At 42.5% G+C, this 20,889-nt stretch overlaps 1 protein-coding gene across 2 annotated transcripts; it reads left to right on the forward strand.

Moving 5' to 3' along the window:
* Positions 1-1,166: 1,166 nt before the first annotated feature.
* LOC125138455 lies at positions 1,167-20,006 on the forward strand. 2 transcript variants are annotated; one of them, XM_047808607.1, is made up of 5 exons: positions 1,167-2,142; positions 10,203-10,565; positions 18,728-18,982; positions 19,126-19,225; positions 19,360-20,006. In XM_047808607.1, the coding sequence occupies exons 1-5, from the start codon at positions 2,100-2,102 to the stop codon at positions 19,493-19,495; spliced, it is 897 nt and encodes a 298-aa protein (XP_047664563.1). In that variant the 5' UTR covers positions 1,167-2,099; the 3' UTR covers positions 19,496-20,006. The 2 variants fall into 2 exon arrangements, with proteins under 2 accessions (XP_047664563.1, XP_047664562.1); XM_047808606.1 differs by lacking the exons at positions 1,167-2,142; positions 10,203-10,565 and adding exons at positions 17,097-17,236; positions 18,124-18,486.
* The last annotated feature ends 883 nt before the right edge of the window (positions 20,007-20,889 follow it).

A 20,889-nucleotide genomic window follows, 5' to 3' on the forward strand; every position in this document is an offset into this window, starting at 1 on the left:
TACGTTTATTTATTTATCTTTTCATTTATTATTTATTTATTATCCCATCTAAATGTATACATGCTACTATTAAATATTTAATACATTTGATTTTAAAAAAGTCACGTTTTTTAATGTTTTTATTAAAGTTTTTAGTAAAGAGTTTTTACATAAAAAAATGTCATTACAGTTTCTGTTTTGTATCTAAACAGAAACAGTTTTACTGTAAAAGCAGCACAACATGTTGTGTTTTATTGTTTCCTTTATTCTGTACCATATTCCTTATTTACAACTATTTTGTGAAGAGAAGCAAAAATTTGACACAATAAAGGAAGTGAAATATATTACTCACATTTCACAAGTTTGTGTGTGTGTGTGTGTGTGTGTGTGTGTGTGTGTGTGTGTGTGTGTGTGTGTGTGTGTGTGTGTGTGTGCTTACACTTAGAATTCGCAGCTTTCAGAAATCACCCAATCACAAATACGGACGCCCGCATTAACCGTGAGCCTCAGCAACCGTTGCTATGGAGACGGAGCCAGTCCGCTTTGTGATTGGGTGATTTCTGCAGGCTTTCAGGGTTTGGCGAATTCTAAGTGTTCAAATTTAATCATTACATTCAAGTAACATTACCTGGGAAGTGGTTTGAGCGCAATGAAGGAGAATTCGGTGCGTCATCAGGTAGTTTTAGCTGACGTCGTCAACACAGTAAAAGTAGATAAGGCTCATGGGTAATGTAGTATTTAGTTTACTGTCTGATTTAACACACCAAATAGATGGAAAAACGGCTTTTCTCAGAAAAGAAACCATAACACAATGTTTATTAGCCTACAGAATATAAAGCAATAAAAGCAAGGATAAAATCTCCTGGTTAAATGTTGAGTAACGTAGTGATTAAAGTTTATGAGCAAAAACAGTTTCCGAGTGGCAGAAAGAAAAACGTGGTGCAGACACGAAAGATGCTGAATGACACAAACTGCTGTGAGACTGGTTGTGAGACTGGGTTGGTGTTTGTGTGTGTGTGTGTGTGTGTGTGTGTGTGTGTGTGTGTGTGTGTGTGTGTGTGTGTGTGTGTGAGAGTGTGCATAATAAAAACCACACACTTCTCACCATCGTCCTCGTGTTTGTGATCATAGTGACACTGGGTAAAAGGAAATAATCTTTAGAAAATAAACTATATTTCAGCAACACAAAGCTGAGTTCTTACTGAGATGAAGATAAAGATGAAGATAAAAAATATTTTCTTCAGATATTTGATGAATGTTACGGTTCATTCATTGACTCATTGTCTTATACACATAAACACATAAAATACTATTAAAGTGGTACAACACAAGTAAGTAGTAGATCACACGGCTTTACTGTGTTTAATTACAGACACAGAGAGATTTAATAGAGCTCTAATGAGAAAGAATTCTACTTATGAAGTAACTGAATGTGCTCATAGATCATTATAGACCTTTATAGACTATAGTAGGCTCACTCCACTATGTACATCGCCTTGTCCAGCACTCTTACTGGGGACATGTCCCTTCTGGATATATGTTCTGTGGCAGGTTGGTCCTCTCTGCAAACCCTTATCAGTTTATATAACCTGGAACCCACCCCTGGACCTGGAGCCCATAGAGCTAATGATGCTCTGCTCCCAGCTTGTTTGTGCCTTTTCACGACCTCCTGGAGAGACACAGAAAATAAATCCTGCTGTTTAATGGACAAATACAGAAGTAACAAATCTATTTCAGTTTTCTGTTCACACACAGTTTCATTTAGGTGGATGATCACTGTTGGTGCTTGAGGTCTTTAAATGTCTGTCACATGATATCGACCTCTCTCGACTTTATACATCATCATATCTACTGCAGAGATGTGGAACGTCTCCATATTAATGTGCCTTTGGAAAGGGAGATCGTAATCAAAATCATGTCTGATGGTCAAATCTCCAGATAATTTGTCTGTACACTTTACTTCTGGGTCAAAACGGATGTATAAGAACATGTGTGTGTGTTCAGAAGAGGTCAACTTCCTGTGTTGAACAGTTTGACACCCATGCTGTGAGTTTGTAGATATTTTGGGTGTATTGCTTTAATCCAGGAAGTACTTTTATTTCTCACACACTGAAGAAGAGATGAAGATGCTGCAGTTGGTTCTGATTCTGCTCGTGCTGTCTGGTATGAAACATCATCTCACTCTTAGACAGAATTATTCTTCAGACTTTTATTATATACTGATGGATGTTATAGTGTGTAGGTTCACTTACTGGATCACACACACACACACAAACGCATACACACACACACATGCACACATACACACACACACACACACACACACACACACACACACACACACACACACACACACACACACACACAGACAGTCTAATGCTAGTGAACATTTCATTTTGATCTGATGAAAGATTTCTGATTTAGCAGTAAGTAAGTTACAATATCATGATCATTAATAAGAAATAAAACACAACTTTAGTAAAATTATTAAAACCATTTAAATTGCTCAGGTCCTGGGCTCTGAGTGCACTGTTACGATCCTGATATACAGAATAAATGATAAATTTGCTTCTTTTAAACACATCATTCAGGATAATTGAACAAGATTATGTCACTACAGGGCTGTGGATTAGAAAGAGTTTTAAACCTTGTTAAGTTTTGCACTCTTACTCATTACATTACGACATCCCCCGAACTACCTCTTGTTTTATTGAAGCTATTACAGTATATTTAGGTGTCATGTCATTATGTACAATGTGTTCTATGTTGGAAGTTACAGTTTTTTTTCAGTCGCTAACAAGCATTTGTCCAAACAGTTGTCACATTTTCAAAACTCTAAACACAATTAGCACAGCATCAGTCTTTTGTGGCCGTAACATTCACACATTTCATGTCGTTTTCACACAATATGCAATCAGTGAACACATTTCCACAATGCTTACATTTTCTTAACAGACAAGCTGTACTGTACCTCCCAACAAAATTATGGATTGTTTTTGTAATATTCATGAATGTTAACACACAACATCCCACAATATCAAAAACAATATTCCAAACCTTAGATACAGTATAAAAACCTCTGCTTCTGCAATGATATCAGTTCAAAAACAATATATCTCAGCTGATAATAAACAAACAATTGAATAATTGACACACAGCTGATTGGGTTGGGTGAATTGGGTGAATGTTGGGTGAATTGGGCCAACCACAGCTGATTCCAGTCTGGCAGACTCAGTGGCAAGGGTTATTTTTTCTATTACTATAAAATGAGGACTTTGAGGAGTGATGTTTTTGCAAACAGAAACAGAAAAAGACAAACACTGTAATGTCTGGACGTGGAAGAGGAAGAGCAAGTGGCCCAGGGAGAAGACCAGCTCCAGTCAAAGATGAAGGGCCAGGGAGAGGTGCAGTGAGAGGTGCAGTGAGAGGTGCAGTGAGAGGTGCAGTAGGAGGTGCAGGTGCAGTGAGAGGTGCAGTGAGAGGTGCAGTAGGAGGTGCAGTGAGAGGTGTAGTAGGAGGTGCAGGTGCAGTGAGAGGTGCAGGTGCAGGAAGAGGAGCAGGCCCAAGGAGAGGACAAGGTAGAGGTGTAAGAATGCGTGGTGGTGGCATTCCAAGGGCTGTTAGAACAGTTCAGAACAGGCTGCAACAATTCGTGCCACTATCATTGACCATGTAATCAACCACAGTCTCTCACTAAGAGGGGCTGGTGAAAGAGTGAACCCAATTTGAGGCGGTCAACGGTTGCCTCCTTTACTCGCATCTTTCAACAAACCAACAGGTAGGTATTGCATTTTTTTCTGCATGGAGGTGGAAGGTTTATGACCATCAGCCACATGGCCAGATGTCCCTCCTTGAAGCCATGGATGCTGGCTGCAGGGACATCACAGTTCAAGATTGCCAAGGGTGGATCTGACATACCAAGAGGTTTTATCCCAGGTGCATCACCTTGGATGATAGCAGATGTGATGTTGACGAAAACATGTGGCCTAACCCTGAAGATCGCAGGGATTCGATTTTAGGTTTTGTTTTTTGTTTTGTTTTTTGGTTTTCAGAATGCTCTTATATATGATATTTTGTTCACTGTAAGCAATACTGTAAAACTTTTTCTGTTCTATTATATTGTGTTTATAGTGTACCTCCTTTTGTAAACAGTAAAGAAAAAAATAACTGATTTGCTTTTTACTGGAATGCGTTTGAATGTGAACATTACTGTACATGTGGACATACAGTTCCCAACTAAGAAATTTTGTGTAAAAGGTGGATTGCTTGTTACCTGAAACATAAAAGTCTATGCAGTTTTTCTAATGTCAACAATAGCCAGTATTTTGAAACCTGGTGTACTTTGATTGACTGCATATTGTTATGCGAGACACAGAGGAGGAAGCCGGAGTGGAAGCAAACAGAGTTTATTGTGAAAACACGGAAGTAGAATAATCCGGTGGTGCACGGAAAAGCGCGGCCCACAAAGATCCAGAGTAGCAAGGCAGTCTGTGTAATCCGGTGGTGCGCGGTGGAAGTGCGGCCCACAAAGTCCAGAGAGTAGGGGAGGAAAGGCAGTCGGTGTACTAACCACGGGAGCGCGTGGGAGAAGCACGAAGCTGAACATGAACACGGGAGTGTCGAGAAATGTTCAGTGAAACCATGGGTAATAACTGACGGTGAGTGGGAGTGAGAGAGGGGATTATATATGGTGGCTGATGAGAGTGAAATGAGAGTCAGGTGAGAGCAATCAGTAAGCAGGCGAGCCGCTCCGTGCGGGCGGGGCACGCACGGGAGCAGAGTCAGAGAGCTCCCTGACACCACCCCCTCCTCCAGGGGCGGCACCGGACGCCCTGACCCTGCGACGAGGACGACCCCTAGCCCTGGGCGCTGGGCGGCGTGGGTGGGCAGCATGGAACTCCGCCAGCAGACTTGGGTCCAGCACGTCCCGCCGGGCCACCCATGACCGATCCTCCGAGCCTAAACCCTCCCAGTCTACCAGGTATTCGAGGCGACCCCCGCGCCTTCTGGAGTCCAGGACTTCCCGCACTGCGTAGACGCCAGGCTGAGCCACGACGTCCGGCTGGACGGGCGCCACGGGGTCACCTGGAGGGCGAGAGACAGGCGAGACACAAGGTTTAAGCAGGGACACGTGAAAAGTGGGGTGTATGCGATACCTGGACGCCAGCTCCAGCCGGTATGAAACGTCGCTGATCTGCCTGGAGATCCTGAAAGGCCCAATGAACCTGGGGCTAAGCTTGCGGCTCGGCAGCTTCATCTTCAGGTCCTTAGTGGAGAGCCACACTCTATCCCCGGGGCGGTACCGAGGAGACTCTAGACGCCGAGCGTCAGCGTGCCGGCGGGTGTTGCGGAGCGCCCGGCGCAGCCGGGTGTGTGCTGACTCCCAGATCCGGTGGCTCTCCCGGTACCAGGCATCCACTGATGGTACGTCACTAGGCTCGTCCGACCATGGGAACAGGGGCGGCTGGAACCCCAGCACGCATTGGAAAGGGGTGAGGCCTGTGGCGTCCTGGCGGAGTGAGTTCTGGGCATACTCTGCCCAGGGCAAGAAGCGAGCCCAATCCCCTTGATCCTGGCTGCAGTAAGTCCTTAAATACCGGCTCAGCTCCTGAATCTTACGTTCCGCCTGGCCGTTGGACTGCGGGTGGTACCTCGACGTCAGGTTGAACGACACCCCTAGGAGCTGGAAGAAAGCTCGCCAAACCCGAGACGTGAACTGGGGACCACGGTCCGAAACTATCTCCTCCGGGAGACCAAAGTTCCTGAAAACATGATGGAACAAGGCCTCGGCAGTTTCAAGGGCTGTGGGCAGGCCCTTCAGAGGCACCAAGCGGCAGGCCTTGGAGAAACGGTCCACCGCTACCAAGATGCATGTGTTACCTCCTGACCGCGGCAGGTCGGTCACAAAGTCTATCCCTAGGTGTGACCAGGGGAGCTGAGGTAAGGGAAGCTGCATCAACTTGCCGACGGGCAGGTGGCGTGGTACCTTTGCCATGGCGCAGGTGGCGCACTCCTGGACATAACGGTTCACCTCCTCTGCCATCCTCGGCCACCAGTAATGCGCCTGAAGGAGTTGCACCGTCCTCTTCTCACCCGGGTGTCCCGTACCTGGTCCCTCGTGGACTGACTGGATTAATCCCGACGGCAGGCGGTGGGGACAAAGACACGTCCCTCGGGGCACCCTCCAGGGGCGGGCTCCTGGATGGAGGCAGCCCGAATCTTGTTGTCCACGTCCCAGACAATAGGCCCCACGACGATCGAAGGAGGAAGTATGGGGTCTGGATCGTTGGGTTCCTCAGGCCCGAAGACCCGGGACAGGGCGTCGGCCTTCCCGTTAAGCGCCCCCGCACGGTAGGTGACGTGGAACTGGAACCGAGTGAAGAAAAGGGCCCAGCGAGCCTGCCTGGGATTGAGTCTCCGGGCCTCCCACAAGTACTGGAGATTCTTGTGGTCAGTGACCACGGTACACTGGTGCTCCGCGCCTTCTAACCAGTGCCTCCACTCCTCCAGGGCAAGTTTTATTGCCAGTAACTCACAGTTTCCGATGTCGTAGTTCTGTTCTGCCGCCGAGAGCTTGTGTGAGATGAAGGCACATGGATGGAGCTGTGGTGGGGTGCCTGACCGCTGAGAGAGAATGGCCCCCACTCCGGTCGAGGAGGCGTCTACCTCAACCACAAAAGGCTTCCGGGGGTCTGGATGACGTAACACGAGAGCGGAGCAGAAGCGCTGGCGGAGCACCTTGAATGCCCCCTGGGCCTCCTTGGTCCACTTCAGGGTCCATGCCTTACCCCTGAGGAGAGAAGTGAGGGGGGCGGTGATCTGGCTGTACCCCTGGATGAACCGCCGATAAAAGTTGGCGAAGCCCAGGAAGCGTTGGAGCTCCTTAATCGTCTCCGGGACGGGCCAGTTCCTCACTGCTCTAACCTTTCTCTCATCCATCTGTATTCCCTGTGCACTTATGATGTAGCCCAGAAACTGTACCTCCTCACGGTGGAACTCACACTTGGAGAGGTTGAGGTAGAGTTGTTGGGAACGAAGTGCCCCTAGGACCTCACATACGTGGGCCTGGTGTTCCTCCAGGGTCTTGGAGTATATCAGGATGTCATCGATGTACACCATGACGAACCTCTGAAGGTAGGGTCGGAGCACCTCGTTGATAAATCCCTGGAACACTGCTGGAGCGACAGAAAGGCCGTACGGCATGACTCGATATTGGTAGTGTCCGGAGGGCGTGATAAAGGCTGTCTTCCACTCATCTCCCCTCTTGATGCGCACCAGGTTATACGCGCTCCGGAGATCGAGCTTGGTGAACACGCGTGCCTCCCTTAGGGCCTCAAGAGCTGCTGGAACAAGCGGGAGAGGATAAGGGAGAGGAGAGATCTGAGCGTTCAACTGTCGGTAGTCTATGCAGGGACGCAGGCCTCCGTCCTTCTTCCCCACAAAGAAAAAGCTCGAAGCTGCCGGGGAGGATGACTTTGTGATGAACCCCTGCTTAAGAGCCTGCTGGACGTACTCCTCCATCGCTCGATGTTCTGGCGCGGAAAGGGGGTAGATTTGGCCCTTGGGCAGCTTAGCCCCGGGAAGCAGGTCGATGCCGCAGTCACCAGGCCGGTGAGGGGGGAGACGAGTGGCCGCCTGAGGACAGAACATGTCCTTGAAGTCCTGGTACTCCTGGGGGATCTCTGCCTGCTTCGATGTCGTGGCTTCCTCTACCCTGGTGGCACCTACCATAGCCTGGGGGACCCTTACGGGAAGCTGGGAGATGCAGTGCTCCAGGCAGTGGTTACTCCAACGCAGGACGTCGCAAGGGTCCCAGGAGCATGCAGGGGCGTGTTGGCTTAGCCAGGGCCTGCCCAGGATCACGCTGACGGTAGAATCTTCGAGCACCATGAACCGGATCTCCTCCCGGTGGAACAGACCCACCTGTAGAGTCACTACCGGCGCACAGTAATTGACCCAGCCCCGACCCAGTGGGCGTCCCTGGATGGTCTGGACGGCTAAGTCCTGGGAACCCCTCTCACGGGGGAGCCGCAGGCTGGTGAGGCAGGCCTGCGAGATGAAGTTCCCTGCCGAGCCGGAGTCCACCAGAGCATCCACGGAAAGAGAGAGAGCGGGAGTGAGAAGTGTCACTGAGAGTGTAGACAGAGTAGATATGTCTCTCGGAAAATCTACTGTACTCACCGCTGCTCGGGCTGGGCGCGTGGGACATCTGGCAATGGAGTGACCTGGGTTACCACAATACAGGCATTTACCAGACGCCAGGCGGCTGTTCTTCTCTCTCCTGGACAGTCTCTGAGAGCCCAGCTGCATGGGTTCGGTGTCTGAGGCAGTAGTAGGGACTGGTGGAACCCCTGGGGTTGGTGACATGGGTTGGCACGCCGCCAGCCGCTGAGAATGGCCAATGGACTTCTTAATGAAGTCCTCCAATCCAGTAGTGTCCTCAAATACCGCCATGGCTAATTTTATTTCTATGGACAAACCCTGCCGATATACCCCCAGTAGCGCCGACTCGTTCCAGCCACTAGATGCCGCCAAGGTGCGGAAACGCAAGCTGTCTGCAGTGATGTCATCAGTTCCCTGACGCAAGCTAAGCAGCTGGTCGGCTGTGGATAGGACCCCGGAAGCGGCGCTGAAAACCTCGACAAAGTGCGCAGTGAAATGGGCATACACATTTATCATCGGGCTGGCCGAGTCCCACAATGATTGAGCCCAAGCTAGCGCTCTCCCGGACAGGAGTGAGATGAGGAACGCTACATTGGACCGCTCGGACGGAAAGCGCTGCGGTTGCATCTCCATGTAGAGGTTTACCTGGAGTAGAAAACCGCGACATGCAGAAGCATCTCCTGAAAAAGTTCCCGGGAGCGCCATGGGGCTGCCGGTGATAGCCGGGGGATCAGGACGAACCGCGGTGGAGGGAAAGGCGGCTCGAAGCGTGGTGACGAGATCCCGGACCGGGTCGGAGGAGGTGCTGGGTCGGCTCTCCATAATCAGGTAAGAGCGGAAAGGTCTCTACCTTAAACTTGTTAGCGGTCAGTTATTCTGTTATGCGAGACACAGAGGAGGAAGCCGGAGTGGAAGCAAACAGAGTTTATTGTGAAAACACGGAAGTAGAATAATCCGGTGGTGCGCGGAAAAGCGCGGCCCACAAAGATCCAGAGTAGCAAGGCAGTCTGTGTAATCCGGTGGTGCGCGGTGGAAGCGCGGCCCACAAAGTCCAGAGAGTAGGGGAGGAAAGGCAGTCGGTGTACTAACCACGGGAGCGCGTGGGAGAAGCACGAAGCTGAACATGAACACGGGAGTGTCGAGAAATGTTCAGTGAAACCATGGATAATAACTGACGGTGAGTGGGAGTGAGAGAGGGGATTATATATGGTGGCTGATGAGAGTAAAATGAGAGTCAGGTGAGAGCAATCAGTAAGCAGGCGAGCCTCTCCGGGCGGGCGGGGCACGCACGGGAGCAGAGTCAGAGAGCTCCCTGACACATATACCGTGTGAAGTGAAAACAAGTGTTATTCTTTGACAGAATAATTTCATTTTGAGTCAGATTTCCAGTGTTTCGGTAAAGTTAGTGGGTGCAGAGAAAGATGTGTTCTGTTTTGAAATGGAGAGTTAGTATATATTTAACAAAATGTGTTTTTGAGAGGAAAATTATCAATTTGGCCAATTGTGTTTTGTAGGTGTAAGTCTGTGTTAAGAGTTTAGAAAAATTATCTTAAGTATAGGTAAGCGCTTGTTAGCGGTTGAAAAAAACTGTAATAGTGTTAGTGTGGGATGTACTGAGCCGATGCTTGTTCCAGTTTCTACATAAAAGTGAAGAGAACTGAATATGAACTCAACAAACATGTTTGTTTTTTAATCTAAAAGATAAATTAGTGAGTAAAATCCAAACTAGTTCTAGATCTAGAAGTGTGAGTTTGTGTGTATATTGTGTACATAAACCACAGGTCTGTCGTGTCTCTATCATTAGAAATGAGTCGTGTTTCTTTATAACATTCTATAACTTATAACATCTGATCACTTTTTATAACCATCTGATCATTATAAAAATGTGATAAAAAGTACTGTACAGATATTAAATAAGGTTTAAATGTATGTGTGTGTGTGTGTGTGTGTGTGTGTGTCTGTGTGTGTGTGTGTGTGTGTATCTACACACTGTGTACAGATACACACACAACATATAAAACTTCATCACTCTCTTTTAATCTCTGTTTATTTCTACACAGGTGTTTTCACTCAGGACAGTAAATGGGGTGTGAAATATCCTGATAAACCGATCTGTGCTGTGAGAGGATTCAGTGTCTCCATTAAATGTAGTTATTCTGATCCACAAACTCGTCAGGTGAAACAAAAGCTTTGGTGCTCGATGAACTCAAACACAGATAAGTGTGAAGCCCCACAGTATGTTTATAACAGCTCAATAAACACAGAGTCAGACTTTAAGTTCACTGGAGACGACAAATCAGACTGTACTTTATTAATCCACAATGTACAGTTCAGTTATTCTGGAGTTTACAAATTCAGATTTAGTACTAATGTGACCGGTGGTAAATGGACAGGTGAACCTGGAGCGACTCTACAAGTTACAGGTAAATATAATGATTTTGAGAAAGATTTGTTTGTTTAATCTGTTTGGTCTAAAAGTGCTCTAATTTAATCTACTGTACGTCCCCTAAAGCAGTTAGTCAACAAATATGTACAAAACAGTTTATGGAGCTGGATTCAGACTTTAGTACTTGACTTTATTATAATTATCATCACCCTCTCAGTCCTGAGTCACTGACGTGGCGTCTTTCCTGCTCTCTGAAAAAGATTTAAAGTTGTCACTAATCAGACTCAGTGGAACCCTTAAACAAGGAGACTCCTTAAATCTGACGTGTGATGTGAACTGCACAAACACTTCCTCACAGTTTGTGTGGTCTAAGAACAACCAGAGTTTAAATACATCAGGACGGTGACACGTCAGGATCTGAAACTATCAGCCTTCACGTGGAGGGTGAGTCCATCTGCTCACAACATTCCTGAATGTCTCACATGATTACTGATGGAAATAATTTCATCATGATGTGCATTAACACGTCTATAACAAGTGACATGTTCAGATAATATCGACATGTTAAACATCGCTGCATTTAACAGATGAGACTGAAAATCCTGAACGTTGGTTGATGTGGGTCATTGTTGGTGTGACTTCCGGAGTGATTGTCGTCATCACAGGAGCTGTGATTCACAAAAGGAGGTCAATCTCAGCATGTTTTATACAATATAATCTACAGTTTAAGTTTAAGTTAAGTTTAAAAATACTTTCTCACATAAAGCATATAATTGTAACTTTAACAGCAATTCACATCATCTGTCCTTCATAAACCTTTTTGTGTGTGATCACAGGAGTGTCCACACCGAGCAGAAGAACGAGGATGATTCTGGTACATACACGAACGTCCAGAAGGATGAGGACGATTCTGCAATCTACACTAATGTATAACACAGTAAGCTGATCACAGTTTCACACCTCATGCTCAGCTTAAAAACTTGTCAATTTCCTCTTTGCCTTAAAATATTAAACACAAACATTTCCTGTATGTTGCATCTGCACTTCATTTCATGATAGATGGCTGTTTATTGTGTTAACGTTTCTAGTTTCGATAACTTTATGTAAGATTTCTATAAGATTCTATAAGACTATAAGATTTATACAGTTTTTTGATGTTTCATATGTAAATTAGAGTAGAAGTCTATCCTCCTTTCTCCTGTATGTTGAGCTTGAAGTGAGCTGCTACTCAACAGGATGCAGTACAGACTGATTTAGCACTGAAATGTTCATGAAGTTTCTAGTTAATTTAAAACTGATACACAAAAAAACGAAACACAACCAACACACACTTATCTGTACACATGGCATATTGAGTAAATACTTCCAGCTTCTGTGTTAAACCACATCTTTTACACTTACAGAACAATAAAATTGTGTTTAAGTTCTAAATCATATGATTACTTCTTTTTTAGAACGTTGACGTGTAAAACACACTCATGAATTCACACCCAGAGGAGCCTGATTAACTACATGCTTTATTAAAAAGGTTCAATAAAGAGAAAATAAAAATTGGACACTATCCCGAGGTTCAGGTTTCCACCACTGGATGGCGATATTGTTCTAGACACTTGACGTCTGGTGTAAGAGTAAAACAAGCAAACTGTCCCTGAGGACATGAAAAGGCACAAACAAGCTCACTGGGCTCCAGGTCTAGGGGTGGGCTACAGGTCCAGGTTATATAACCTGATAAGGGTGTGTGCAGAGGACCACTGGAGAACAAATATCCAGGAGTGAAGTGTCCCCAGCAAGAGTGCTAGTCAAGGTGAAACGAGCCCTAGTCGCTGAGGTGAAGCCACACAGGGTGCCGCATAGGTCTAGGGGAAACCTACCACTACACTGCTTTTAGACCGGATTACTTGGAGACCGGATTACTTTTGTTGCGAACACAAAAGCAGACGAAAAGAGAGAGGATTTACCCCACATGCTGGAGTGATGGACATAAATTCTGAGAACCAGAACCTGGCACAACAGGTGAAGAATCTCCTGCTCCACCAACTTGTGGGGCAGAATGCATTAGATTTGCAGAAAAACCAAACGACTGGCTAATCAAACCCTTTTCCAGGGTCAGAACCTCCATTTCACTGGATCACACGGGGCTGAAAGGTCCTAGAAGAGGAGATGTGGTCTTCAGCTGCCTGGGACCATGCAGAAAGTGAGAGAACACAGAACAGGCATGTGACTTACACCAATGTCTGCCACATATACCTCAATGTAGAGGGTGATAGTTCCTCAAATACATGTGTCTGCAGGAACTCTAACACTGTACCAACAGTGCAGTTAACTTGTAATTATTCTTTCTAATGTACTGTTTACAATGGAGAAATGATACACACAATAAATGTATTTTAGGTTTTTTGTATTAATTAAATGGAAAAAATATTAACATAGGATTAGCCAGTAGATATAAAGGAATGTTTCTGATAAAACATTTTAACCTCGTGTCAGAGGAAACTCTTAGTGTTTTATACGTGACCTTACAATTAAGATAGTCGGCGCGCGTTGGAGCTCAAATCCTGTGGAAAATATATTGGATAATCCTACCAGTCTGAATAAATCTCTTGTCCTCACGGTCTAAGGAGCAATGGAGATGTGCACACAGAATTTCACTTCTGAATGTCTGAGTGCTGAATGTCTGGCGGCAACACCGTCTCCCATTCGACTATCACAGACTCGGCAATGCTAACTTTAGCTTAGCTTAGCTTAGCTCTCTCAGCTCCACTGGAGAAAGGAACAGTTTTCTAAACTCGCTGAAACGTGTCTCTAATCACTTATTTTTTTAACTATTTTCCCGGACACGTGCCTTCGGCATCACATGCTCAGTCTTTCGCGCCTTTTCTATTGTCCTCGCTCTCTTCTTCTACGCTTCCAGTCTTACGTAGTACACTCAGAGCATCATGGGATAATAACAAAGGAAATATACCTGGATTTTTTTTCATCTTATAAATGAACTACAGTTTTTGTATTTATACAAGTATACATTTATGTATCAACATGATTTAAACAAATAGCAGACAAATATATTAGCATAGCAGTGAGACTGATCGTTAACATCACTGTTGTGTTAATTAATAGTTAAAATATCTAAAGAGAACTACCCACCTGGAGCAAAAAACATCACACACAGCATCTACATTATAGTAAATACAGAGAAAAAGAAGAAACAATTTATTTTGTTTTATTCTTAATGTAAGTATTTATTAGGAAAAAATGTAAAGCACTCAGCGTGTATCTTATCTCTCTTATACACGTCATATATTTATAAAAACATTAAATCAAAGTAATATAAAGTCATATATTTAATAAAATGCTTGAACATTAGTAGGTCACATGACTAGCAGGTGTATATACAGTACGTATATAATCTAAACAGTCAGGATGTACCTGTGCTGATGAAAAAGATCTTTACCAACATGTCATTTACAGGATATACAATACTTTACATCCTGTTTGTAAAAGATTCATGACACGATGGATTCAGAAGGGTCTAAAATCCCAGAGCAGTTAAATCCATCTCCACATAGAAAACTAAAACAGTCTAGCAAGCCAGAAGAAGAGGAAGAAGAAAAGGTAGAATATCTACAGGGTTCCTACTCACCCTTGGTGCTTGGACCCCTAATTACAATGAAGAAATCACACGAATTTAGACTTAATTAAAGAATCAATTCCTTTGTTGATTTCACAAATTTCACAAAAAGAAATGAAATTCACAAATAAATAAAAAGGGATTTGCAAAAAATAGATATATATATATTGGTCGATTGGTCTCTTGGCGCTGACCAATCGTGGCACATGATTGGTTGGAGGTATACCGTGCCACGATTGGTCAGCGCCACGAGACTGTTGACCAATTGGCTTGAGTAGACGCTGGGCGGAGTCCACCTATTTGTGGATTCTTGTGCACGTATTGACGTTAGAAATGTTTCAAATCCACAAATGCACAGAACGCGATTCACAAATGAGCAGGAAGCCATTCACAAATAAATACAATTAAATATATATTTATAAATATTTTATTTATTTGCAAATCCCATTTTATTTATTTGTGAATTTCATTTCTTTTTGTGAAATTTGTAACATATAATTACGGTTTGCTTATTGTGCATTTGTTAATTTAAAAAATATTTATGAAACTCTTTATATTTATTTGTGGATCATAGTATATTTATTCAGAATAACGAAACAATTCTGACCCCATAGGTTTCCACTTTAATTGTCTCTCTTCTGTACGTCTGTAACAGTAACGTATATGAGTCAGTGTGAATGTGGAATATGTTTGTGTTTGTCCGTGAAAACACGAGGAAGGTTTCTTTAATAGGAAATCACAGTGACCTGTTTAAACGTTTCCAGCTGTAATTCACTGGTTTATAAACCTACACTTTACATGTTATCATGTTTTGTATTATAATGTAATCCTCAGTGAATATACGACAAGTTGTAGTTTAATTCAGTGACTAATTCTCAGATCATGTGCATGTTAATGAGGGGATTTTTTTAGAACAGAAGAAAAACAGTAGCACTGCAGGTTAATCACATCAGAGCTCAGTTTGTGCAACTGCTGTTATTCTCTACAAGTTAATTATCTTAAAAGCAAACAAATACTAATCTAGTGATGTATTTCATTATTCTATCAGATTTCTATTTATAAGTATTAATTATATAAATAATAATTATATTTATAAATTTAGATAAAATACTATTTCTTGAGGTTGTTATAAATCATACAAATTACTATTAAAAGGTTTGTAAGCAATGCTAAAATGTGTATTTGGTCTTTTTTTGTATTATTCATTTTACAGCCAAACAAAATAAAATTAAACAAATAGACGGAAATAACGGAATCCCACATGCGCCGCTGGGCAACACTGGCATCTAGCGGCCAACAGTAGAAGCGCTACTAAATACTTAAAGCTATTAATAAACAAAAATATAAAATAACTGAAAATTAAATACATTTCCTACCGTTCTGTCTGTAGGGTTTATACCTATTACAAGAAGGATTGTTTATGTTTGTGTGTTCGTTCTGTGATCTATTTTATACATAAACATTTTACTCTCACACTTTTTACTACACAATAATTAAATAAATGATATATAACTACATCATTAAAGATGAAATGTGAACTTTGTGAAAGTACTCACAATTTGTCTCTGGACGTTTTTGTGTCTTCAATGAGATAAACAGTGCCGAAACTTCCTCTACCGAGTCTCTTATGAATGACGTATTTGTTGGCCGACAGATCTGCCGGCATATATTTATTTATCTTTCTATTTATTATTTATTTATTATGCCATCTAAATGTATACATGCTACTATTAAATATTTAATACATTTGATTAAAAGTAATGTTTTTACTGTAAAGAGGTTTTACATAAAAAAATGCCATTACAGTTTCTGTTTTGTATCTAAACAGAAACAGAAACAGTTTTACTGTAAAAGCAGCACAACATGTTGTGTTTTATTGTTTACTTTATTCTGTACCATATTCCTTATTTACAACTATTTTGTGAAGAGAAGCAAAAATTTGACACAATAAAGGAAATGAAATATATCACTCACATTTCACAAGTGAGGGTAAGAGGCAAGTTTACTACAAGACTCTTCTCTGTTCTGGCACCAAGGTGGTGGGATGAACTTCCCCTAGAGGTCCGGACAGCTGAGTCACTGGATATTTTCAAGCGGCGGTTGAAGACCTACTTATTCAGGAAACACTTCAACTAGCACTTCTTTCTTTATCTTTTGCATTAAAAAAAACAAAAAAAAAACTTTGACACTTTTTAATTGAAACTGAACAAATGTTTTAAACTCATGGTATCTTAGTATTTAACCTAGTGAGCAGCATTAATGTATTCAGTGTTAGAGATTTAAGCTCTTATGCACGTCGCTCTGGATAAGGGGTCTGTCACATGCTGTAAATGTAAATGTGTGCGTGTGTGTGAATGTGTGTGCACGCATGTGTTTGTGTGTGTGAATGTGTGAGTGTGTGTGTGTTTGTGTGGGTGTGTGAATGTGTAAGTGTGTGTGGTGTAAGTGTGTGTGTGTGTGTGTGTGTGTGTGTGTGTGTGTGTGTGTGTGGTTGCAACCCAGTCACACGAAATAGTCACGAAATTTATTGTATTGAGGAGATTTTATCCTTGTTTTATTGCTTTATATTCTGTAGGGTAATAAACATTGTGTTATGGTTTCTTTTCTGGGAAAAGACATTTTTTTCATCTATTTCAGGGTGTCAAAGTAATGTAGTGCTTAAAGTTTAAAAATGAATAACAAATGAGCAAAATTGCTTGTTGGTGCTTGAGGTATTTAAATGTCTGTCACATGATATCGACCTCTCTCGACTTTATACATCATCATATCTACTGCAGAGATGTGGAACGTCTCCATATTAATGTGCCTTTGGAAAGGGAGATCGTAATCAAAATCATGTCTGATGGTCAAATCTCTAGATCATTTGTCTGTACACTTTACTTCTGGGTCAAAACGGATGTATAAGAAAATGTGTGTGTGTTCAGAAGACGTCAACTTCCTGTGTTGAACAGTTTGACACCCATGGTGTGAGTTTGTAGATATTTTGGGTGTATTGTTTTATTCCAGGAAGTACTTTTATTTCTCACACACTGAAGAAGAGATGAAGATGCTGCAGTTGGGTTTGATTCTGCTCGTGCTGTCTGGTATGAAACATCATCTCACTCTTAGACAGAATTATTCTTCAGAGTTTTATTATATGCTGATGGATGTTATAGTGTGTAGGTTCACTTACTGCATCACACACACACACACACACACATACACATAATTCTGTCAAATGCTAGGTCCTGGGCTCTGAGTGCACAGTTACGATCCTGATATACAGAATAAATGATAAATTTGCTTCTTTTAAACATCAGGATAATTGAACAAGATTATGTCACTACAGGGCTGTGGATTAGAAAGAGTTTTAAACCTTGTTAAGTTTTGCACTCTTACTCATTACATTACGACATCCCCCGAACTACCTCTTGTTTTATTGAAGCTATTACAGTATATTTAGGTGTCATGTCATTATGTACAATGTGTTCTATGTTGGAAGTTAATAGTGTTAGTGTGGGATGTACTGAGCCGATGCTTGTTCCAGTTTCTACATAAAAGTGAAGAGAACTGAATATGAACTCAACAAACATGTTTGTTTTTTACTCTAAAAGATAAATTAGTGAGTAAAATCCAAACTAGTTCTAGAAGTGTGAGTTTGTGTGTATATTGTGTACATAAACCACAGGTCTGTCGTGTCTCTATCATTAGAAATGAGTCGTCGTGTTTCTTTATAACATTCTATAACTTATAACATCTGATAATTTATATAACCTATAGAATGTAAAAAGTGTCAAAAAAAGTACTGTGCAGATATTAAATAAGTTTTAAATGTGTGTGTGTGTGTGTGTGTGTGTGTGTGTGTGTGTGTGTGTGTGTGTGTGTGTGTGTGTGTGTGTGTGTGTGTGTGTGTATCTACACACTGTATACAGATACACACAACATATAAAATTTCATCACTCTCTTTTAATCTCTATTTATTTCTACACAGGTGTTTTCACTCAGGACAGTAAATGGGGTGTGAAATATCCTGATAAACTGATCTGTGCTGTGAGAGGATTCAGTGGCTCCATTAAATGTAGTTATTATTATCCACAAGGTCATCAGGTGAAACAAAAGCTTTGGTGCTCGATGAACACAAACACAGAACACTGTGTAGACCCACCGTATGTTTATAACAGCTCATCAAACACCGAGTCAGACTTTAAGTTCACTGGAGACGACAAATCAGACTGTACTTTATTAATCCACAATGTACAGTTCAGTTATTCTGGAGTTTACAAATTCAGATTTATTACTGATGTGACCGGTGGTAGATGGACAGGTGATCCTGGAGCGACTCTACAAGTTACAGGTAAATATAATGATTTCTAGAAAGATTTGTTTGTTTAATCTGTTTGGTCTAAAAGTGCTCTGTACGTGTTTGGTCTAAAAGTTCTCTATACTGTATGTCTCCTAAAGCAGTTAGTCAACAAAGATGTACAAAACAGTTTATGAAGCTGGATTCAGACTTTAATACTTGACTGTATTATAATTATCATCACCCTCTCAGTCCTGAGTCACTGACATGGCGTCTTTCCTGCTCTCTGAAAAAGATTTAAAGGTGTCACTAATCAGACTCAGTGGAAACGGAACCCTTAAACAAGGAGACTCCTTAAATCTGACGTGTGATGTGAGCTGCACACACACTTCCTCACAGTTTGTGTGGTCTAAGAACAACCAGCGTTTATATACATCAGGACCCGTTCTTCACTTTCCTGCTCTAACCCTGAGGGATTCTGGGGATTACACCTGCACTTGGGGAACCGGTGAGACGTCAGGATCTGAAACTATCAGCCTTCACGTGGAGGGTGAGTCCATCTGCTCACAACATTCCTGAATGTCTCACATGATTACTGATGCAAATAATTTGATTATAATGTGCATTAACACGTCTATAACAAGTGACATGTTCAGATAATATCGACATGTTAAACATCGCTGCATTTAACAGATGACACAGAAAATCCTGAACGTTGGTTGATGTGGGTCATTGTTGGTGTGACTGCCGGAGTGATCGTCATCATCACAGGAGCTGTGATTCACAAAAGGAGGTCAATCTCAGCATGTTTTATACAATATAATCTACAGAGTTTAAAAATAATTTCTCACATAAAGCATGTAACTGTAACTTTAAAAGCAATTTACATCATCTGTCCTTCATAAACCTTTTTGTGTGTGATCACAGGAGTGTCCACACCGAGCAGAAGAACGAGGATGATTCTGAAAACTACAACAACGTCCAGAAGGATGAGGATGATTCTGCAATCTACACCAACATCCAGAAGGATGAGGATGACTCTGCAATCTACGCTAATTTATAACACAGTGAGCTGATCACAGTTTCACACCTCATGCTCAGCTTAAAAACTTGTCAATTTCCTCTTTGCCTTAAAATATTAAACACAAACATTTCCTGTATGTTGCATCTGTGCTTTATTTCATGATAGATGGCTGTTTATTGTGTTAATGTTTCTACTTTCAATAACTTTATGTAAGATTTCTATAAGATTCTATAAGACTATAAGATTTATACAGTTGTTTGATGTTTTATATGTAAATTAGAGTAGAAGTCTATCCTCCTTTCTCCTGTATGTTGTGCTCGAAAGTGAGCTGCTACTCAACAGGATGCAGTACGCACTGATTTAGCACTGAAATGTTCATGAAGTTTCTAGTTAATATAAAACTGATACACAAAAAAATGAAACACAACCTGCAACACAACCAACACACACTTATCTGTACACATGGCATATTGAGTAAATACTTCCAGCTTCTGTGTTAAACCACATCTTTTACACTTACAGAACAATAAAATTGTGTTTAAGTTCTAAATTACATGATTACTTCTTTTTTAGAAGGTTGACATTTAAAACACAACCAGAGGAGCCTGATTAACCACATGCTTTATTACAAAGGTTCAGTAAAGAGAAAATAAAAATTGGACACTATCCTGAGGTTCAGGTTTCCACCACTGGATGGCGATATTGTTCTAGACACTTGAGGTCTGGTGTAAGAGTAAAACAAGCAAACAAACTGTCCCTGAGGCCATGAAAAGGCACAAACAAGCTCAGTGGGCTCTAGATCCAGGGGTGAGCTACAGGTCTAGGGGTGGGCTACAGGTCCAGGTTATATAACCTGATAAGGGTGTGTGGAGAGGACCAACCTGCTGGAGAACAAATATCCAGGAGTGAAATGTCCCCAGCAAGAGTGCTAGTCAAGGTGAAACGAGCCCTAGTCGCTGAGGTGAAGCCACACAGGGTGCCGCATAGGTCTAGGGGAAACCTACCACTACACTGCTTTTAGACCGGATTACTTGGAGACCGGATTACTTTTGTTGCGACCGCAAAAGCAGACAAAAAGAGAGAGGATTTACCCCACATTCTGGAGTGATGGACATTAATTCTGAGAACCAGATCCCGGCACAACAGGTGCAGAATCTCCTGCTCCACCAACTTGTGGGGCAGAATGCAGTAGATTTGCAGAAAGACCAAATGACTGGCTAATCGAACCCTTTCCCAGGGTCAGAACCTTCATTTCACTGGATCACACGGGGCTGAAAGGTCCTAGAAGAGGAGATGTGGTCTTCAGCTGCCTGGCACCATGCAGAAAGTGAGAGAACAGAGAACAGGCATGTGACTTACACCAATGGCTGCCACATATACCTCAATGTACAGGGTGATAGACCCTCAAATACATGTGTCTGCAGGAACTCTAA

Source organism: Tachysurus fulvidraco, chromosome 25 (assembly GCF_022655615.1).
Source record: "Tachysurus fulvidraco isolate hzauxx_2018 chromosome 25, HZAU_PFXX_2.0, whole genome shotgun sequence".
NCBI lineage: Eukaryota > Metazoa > Chordata > Actinopteri > Siluriformes > Bagridae > Tachysurus > Tachysurus fulvidraco.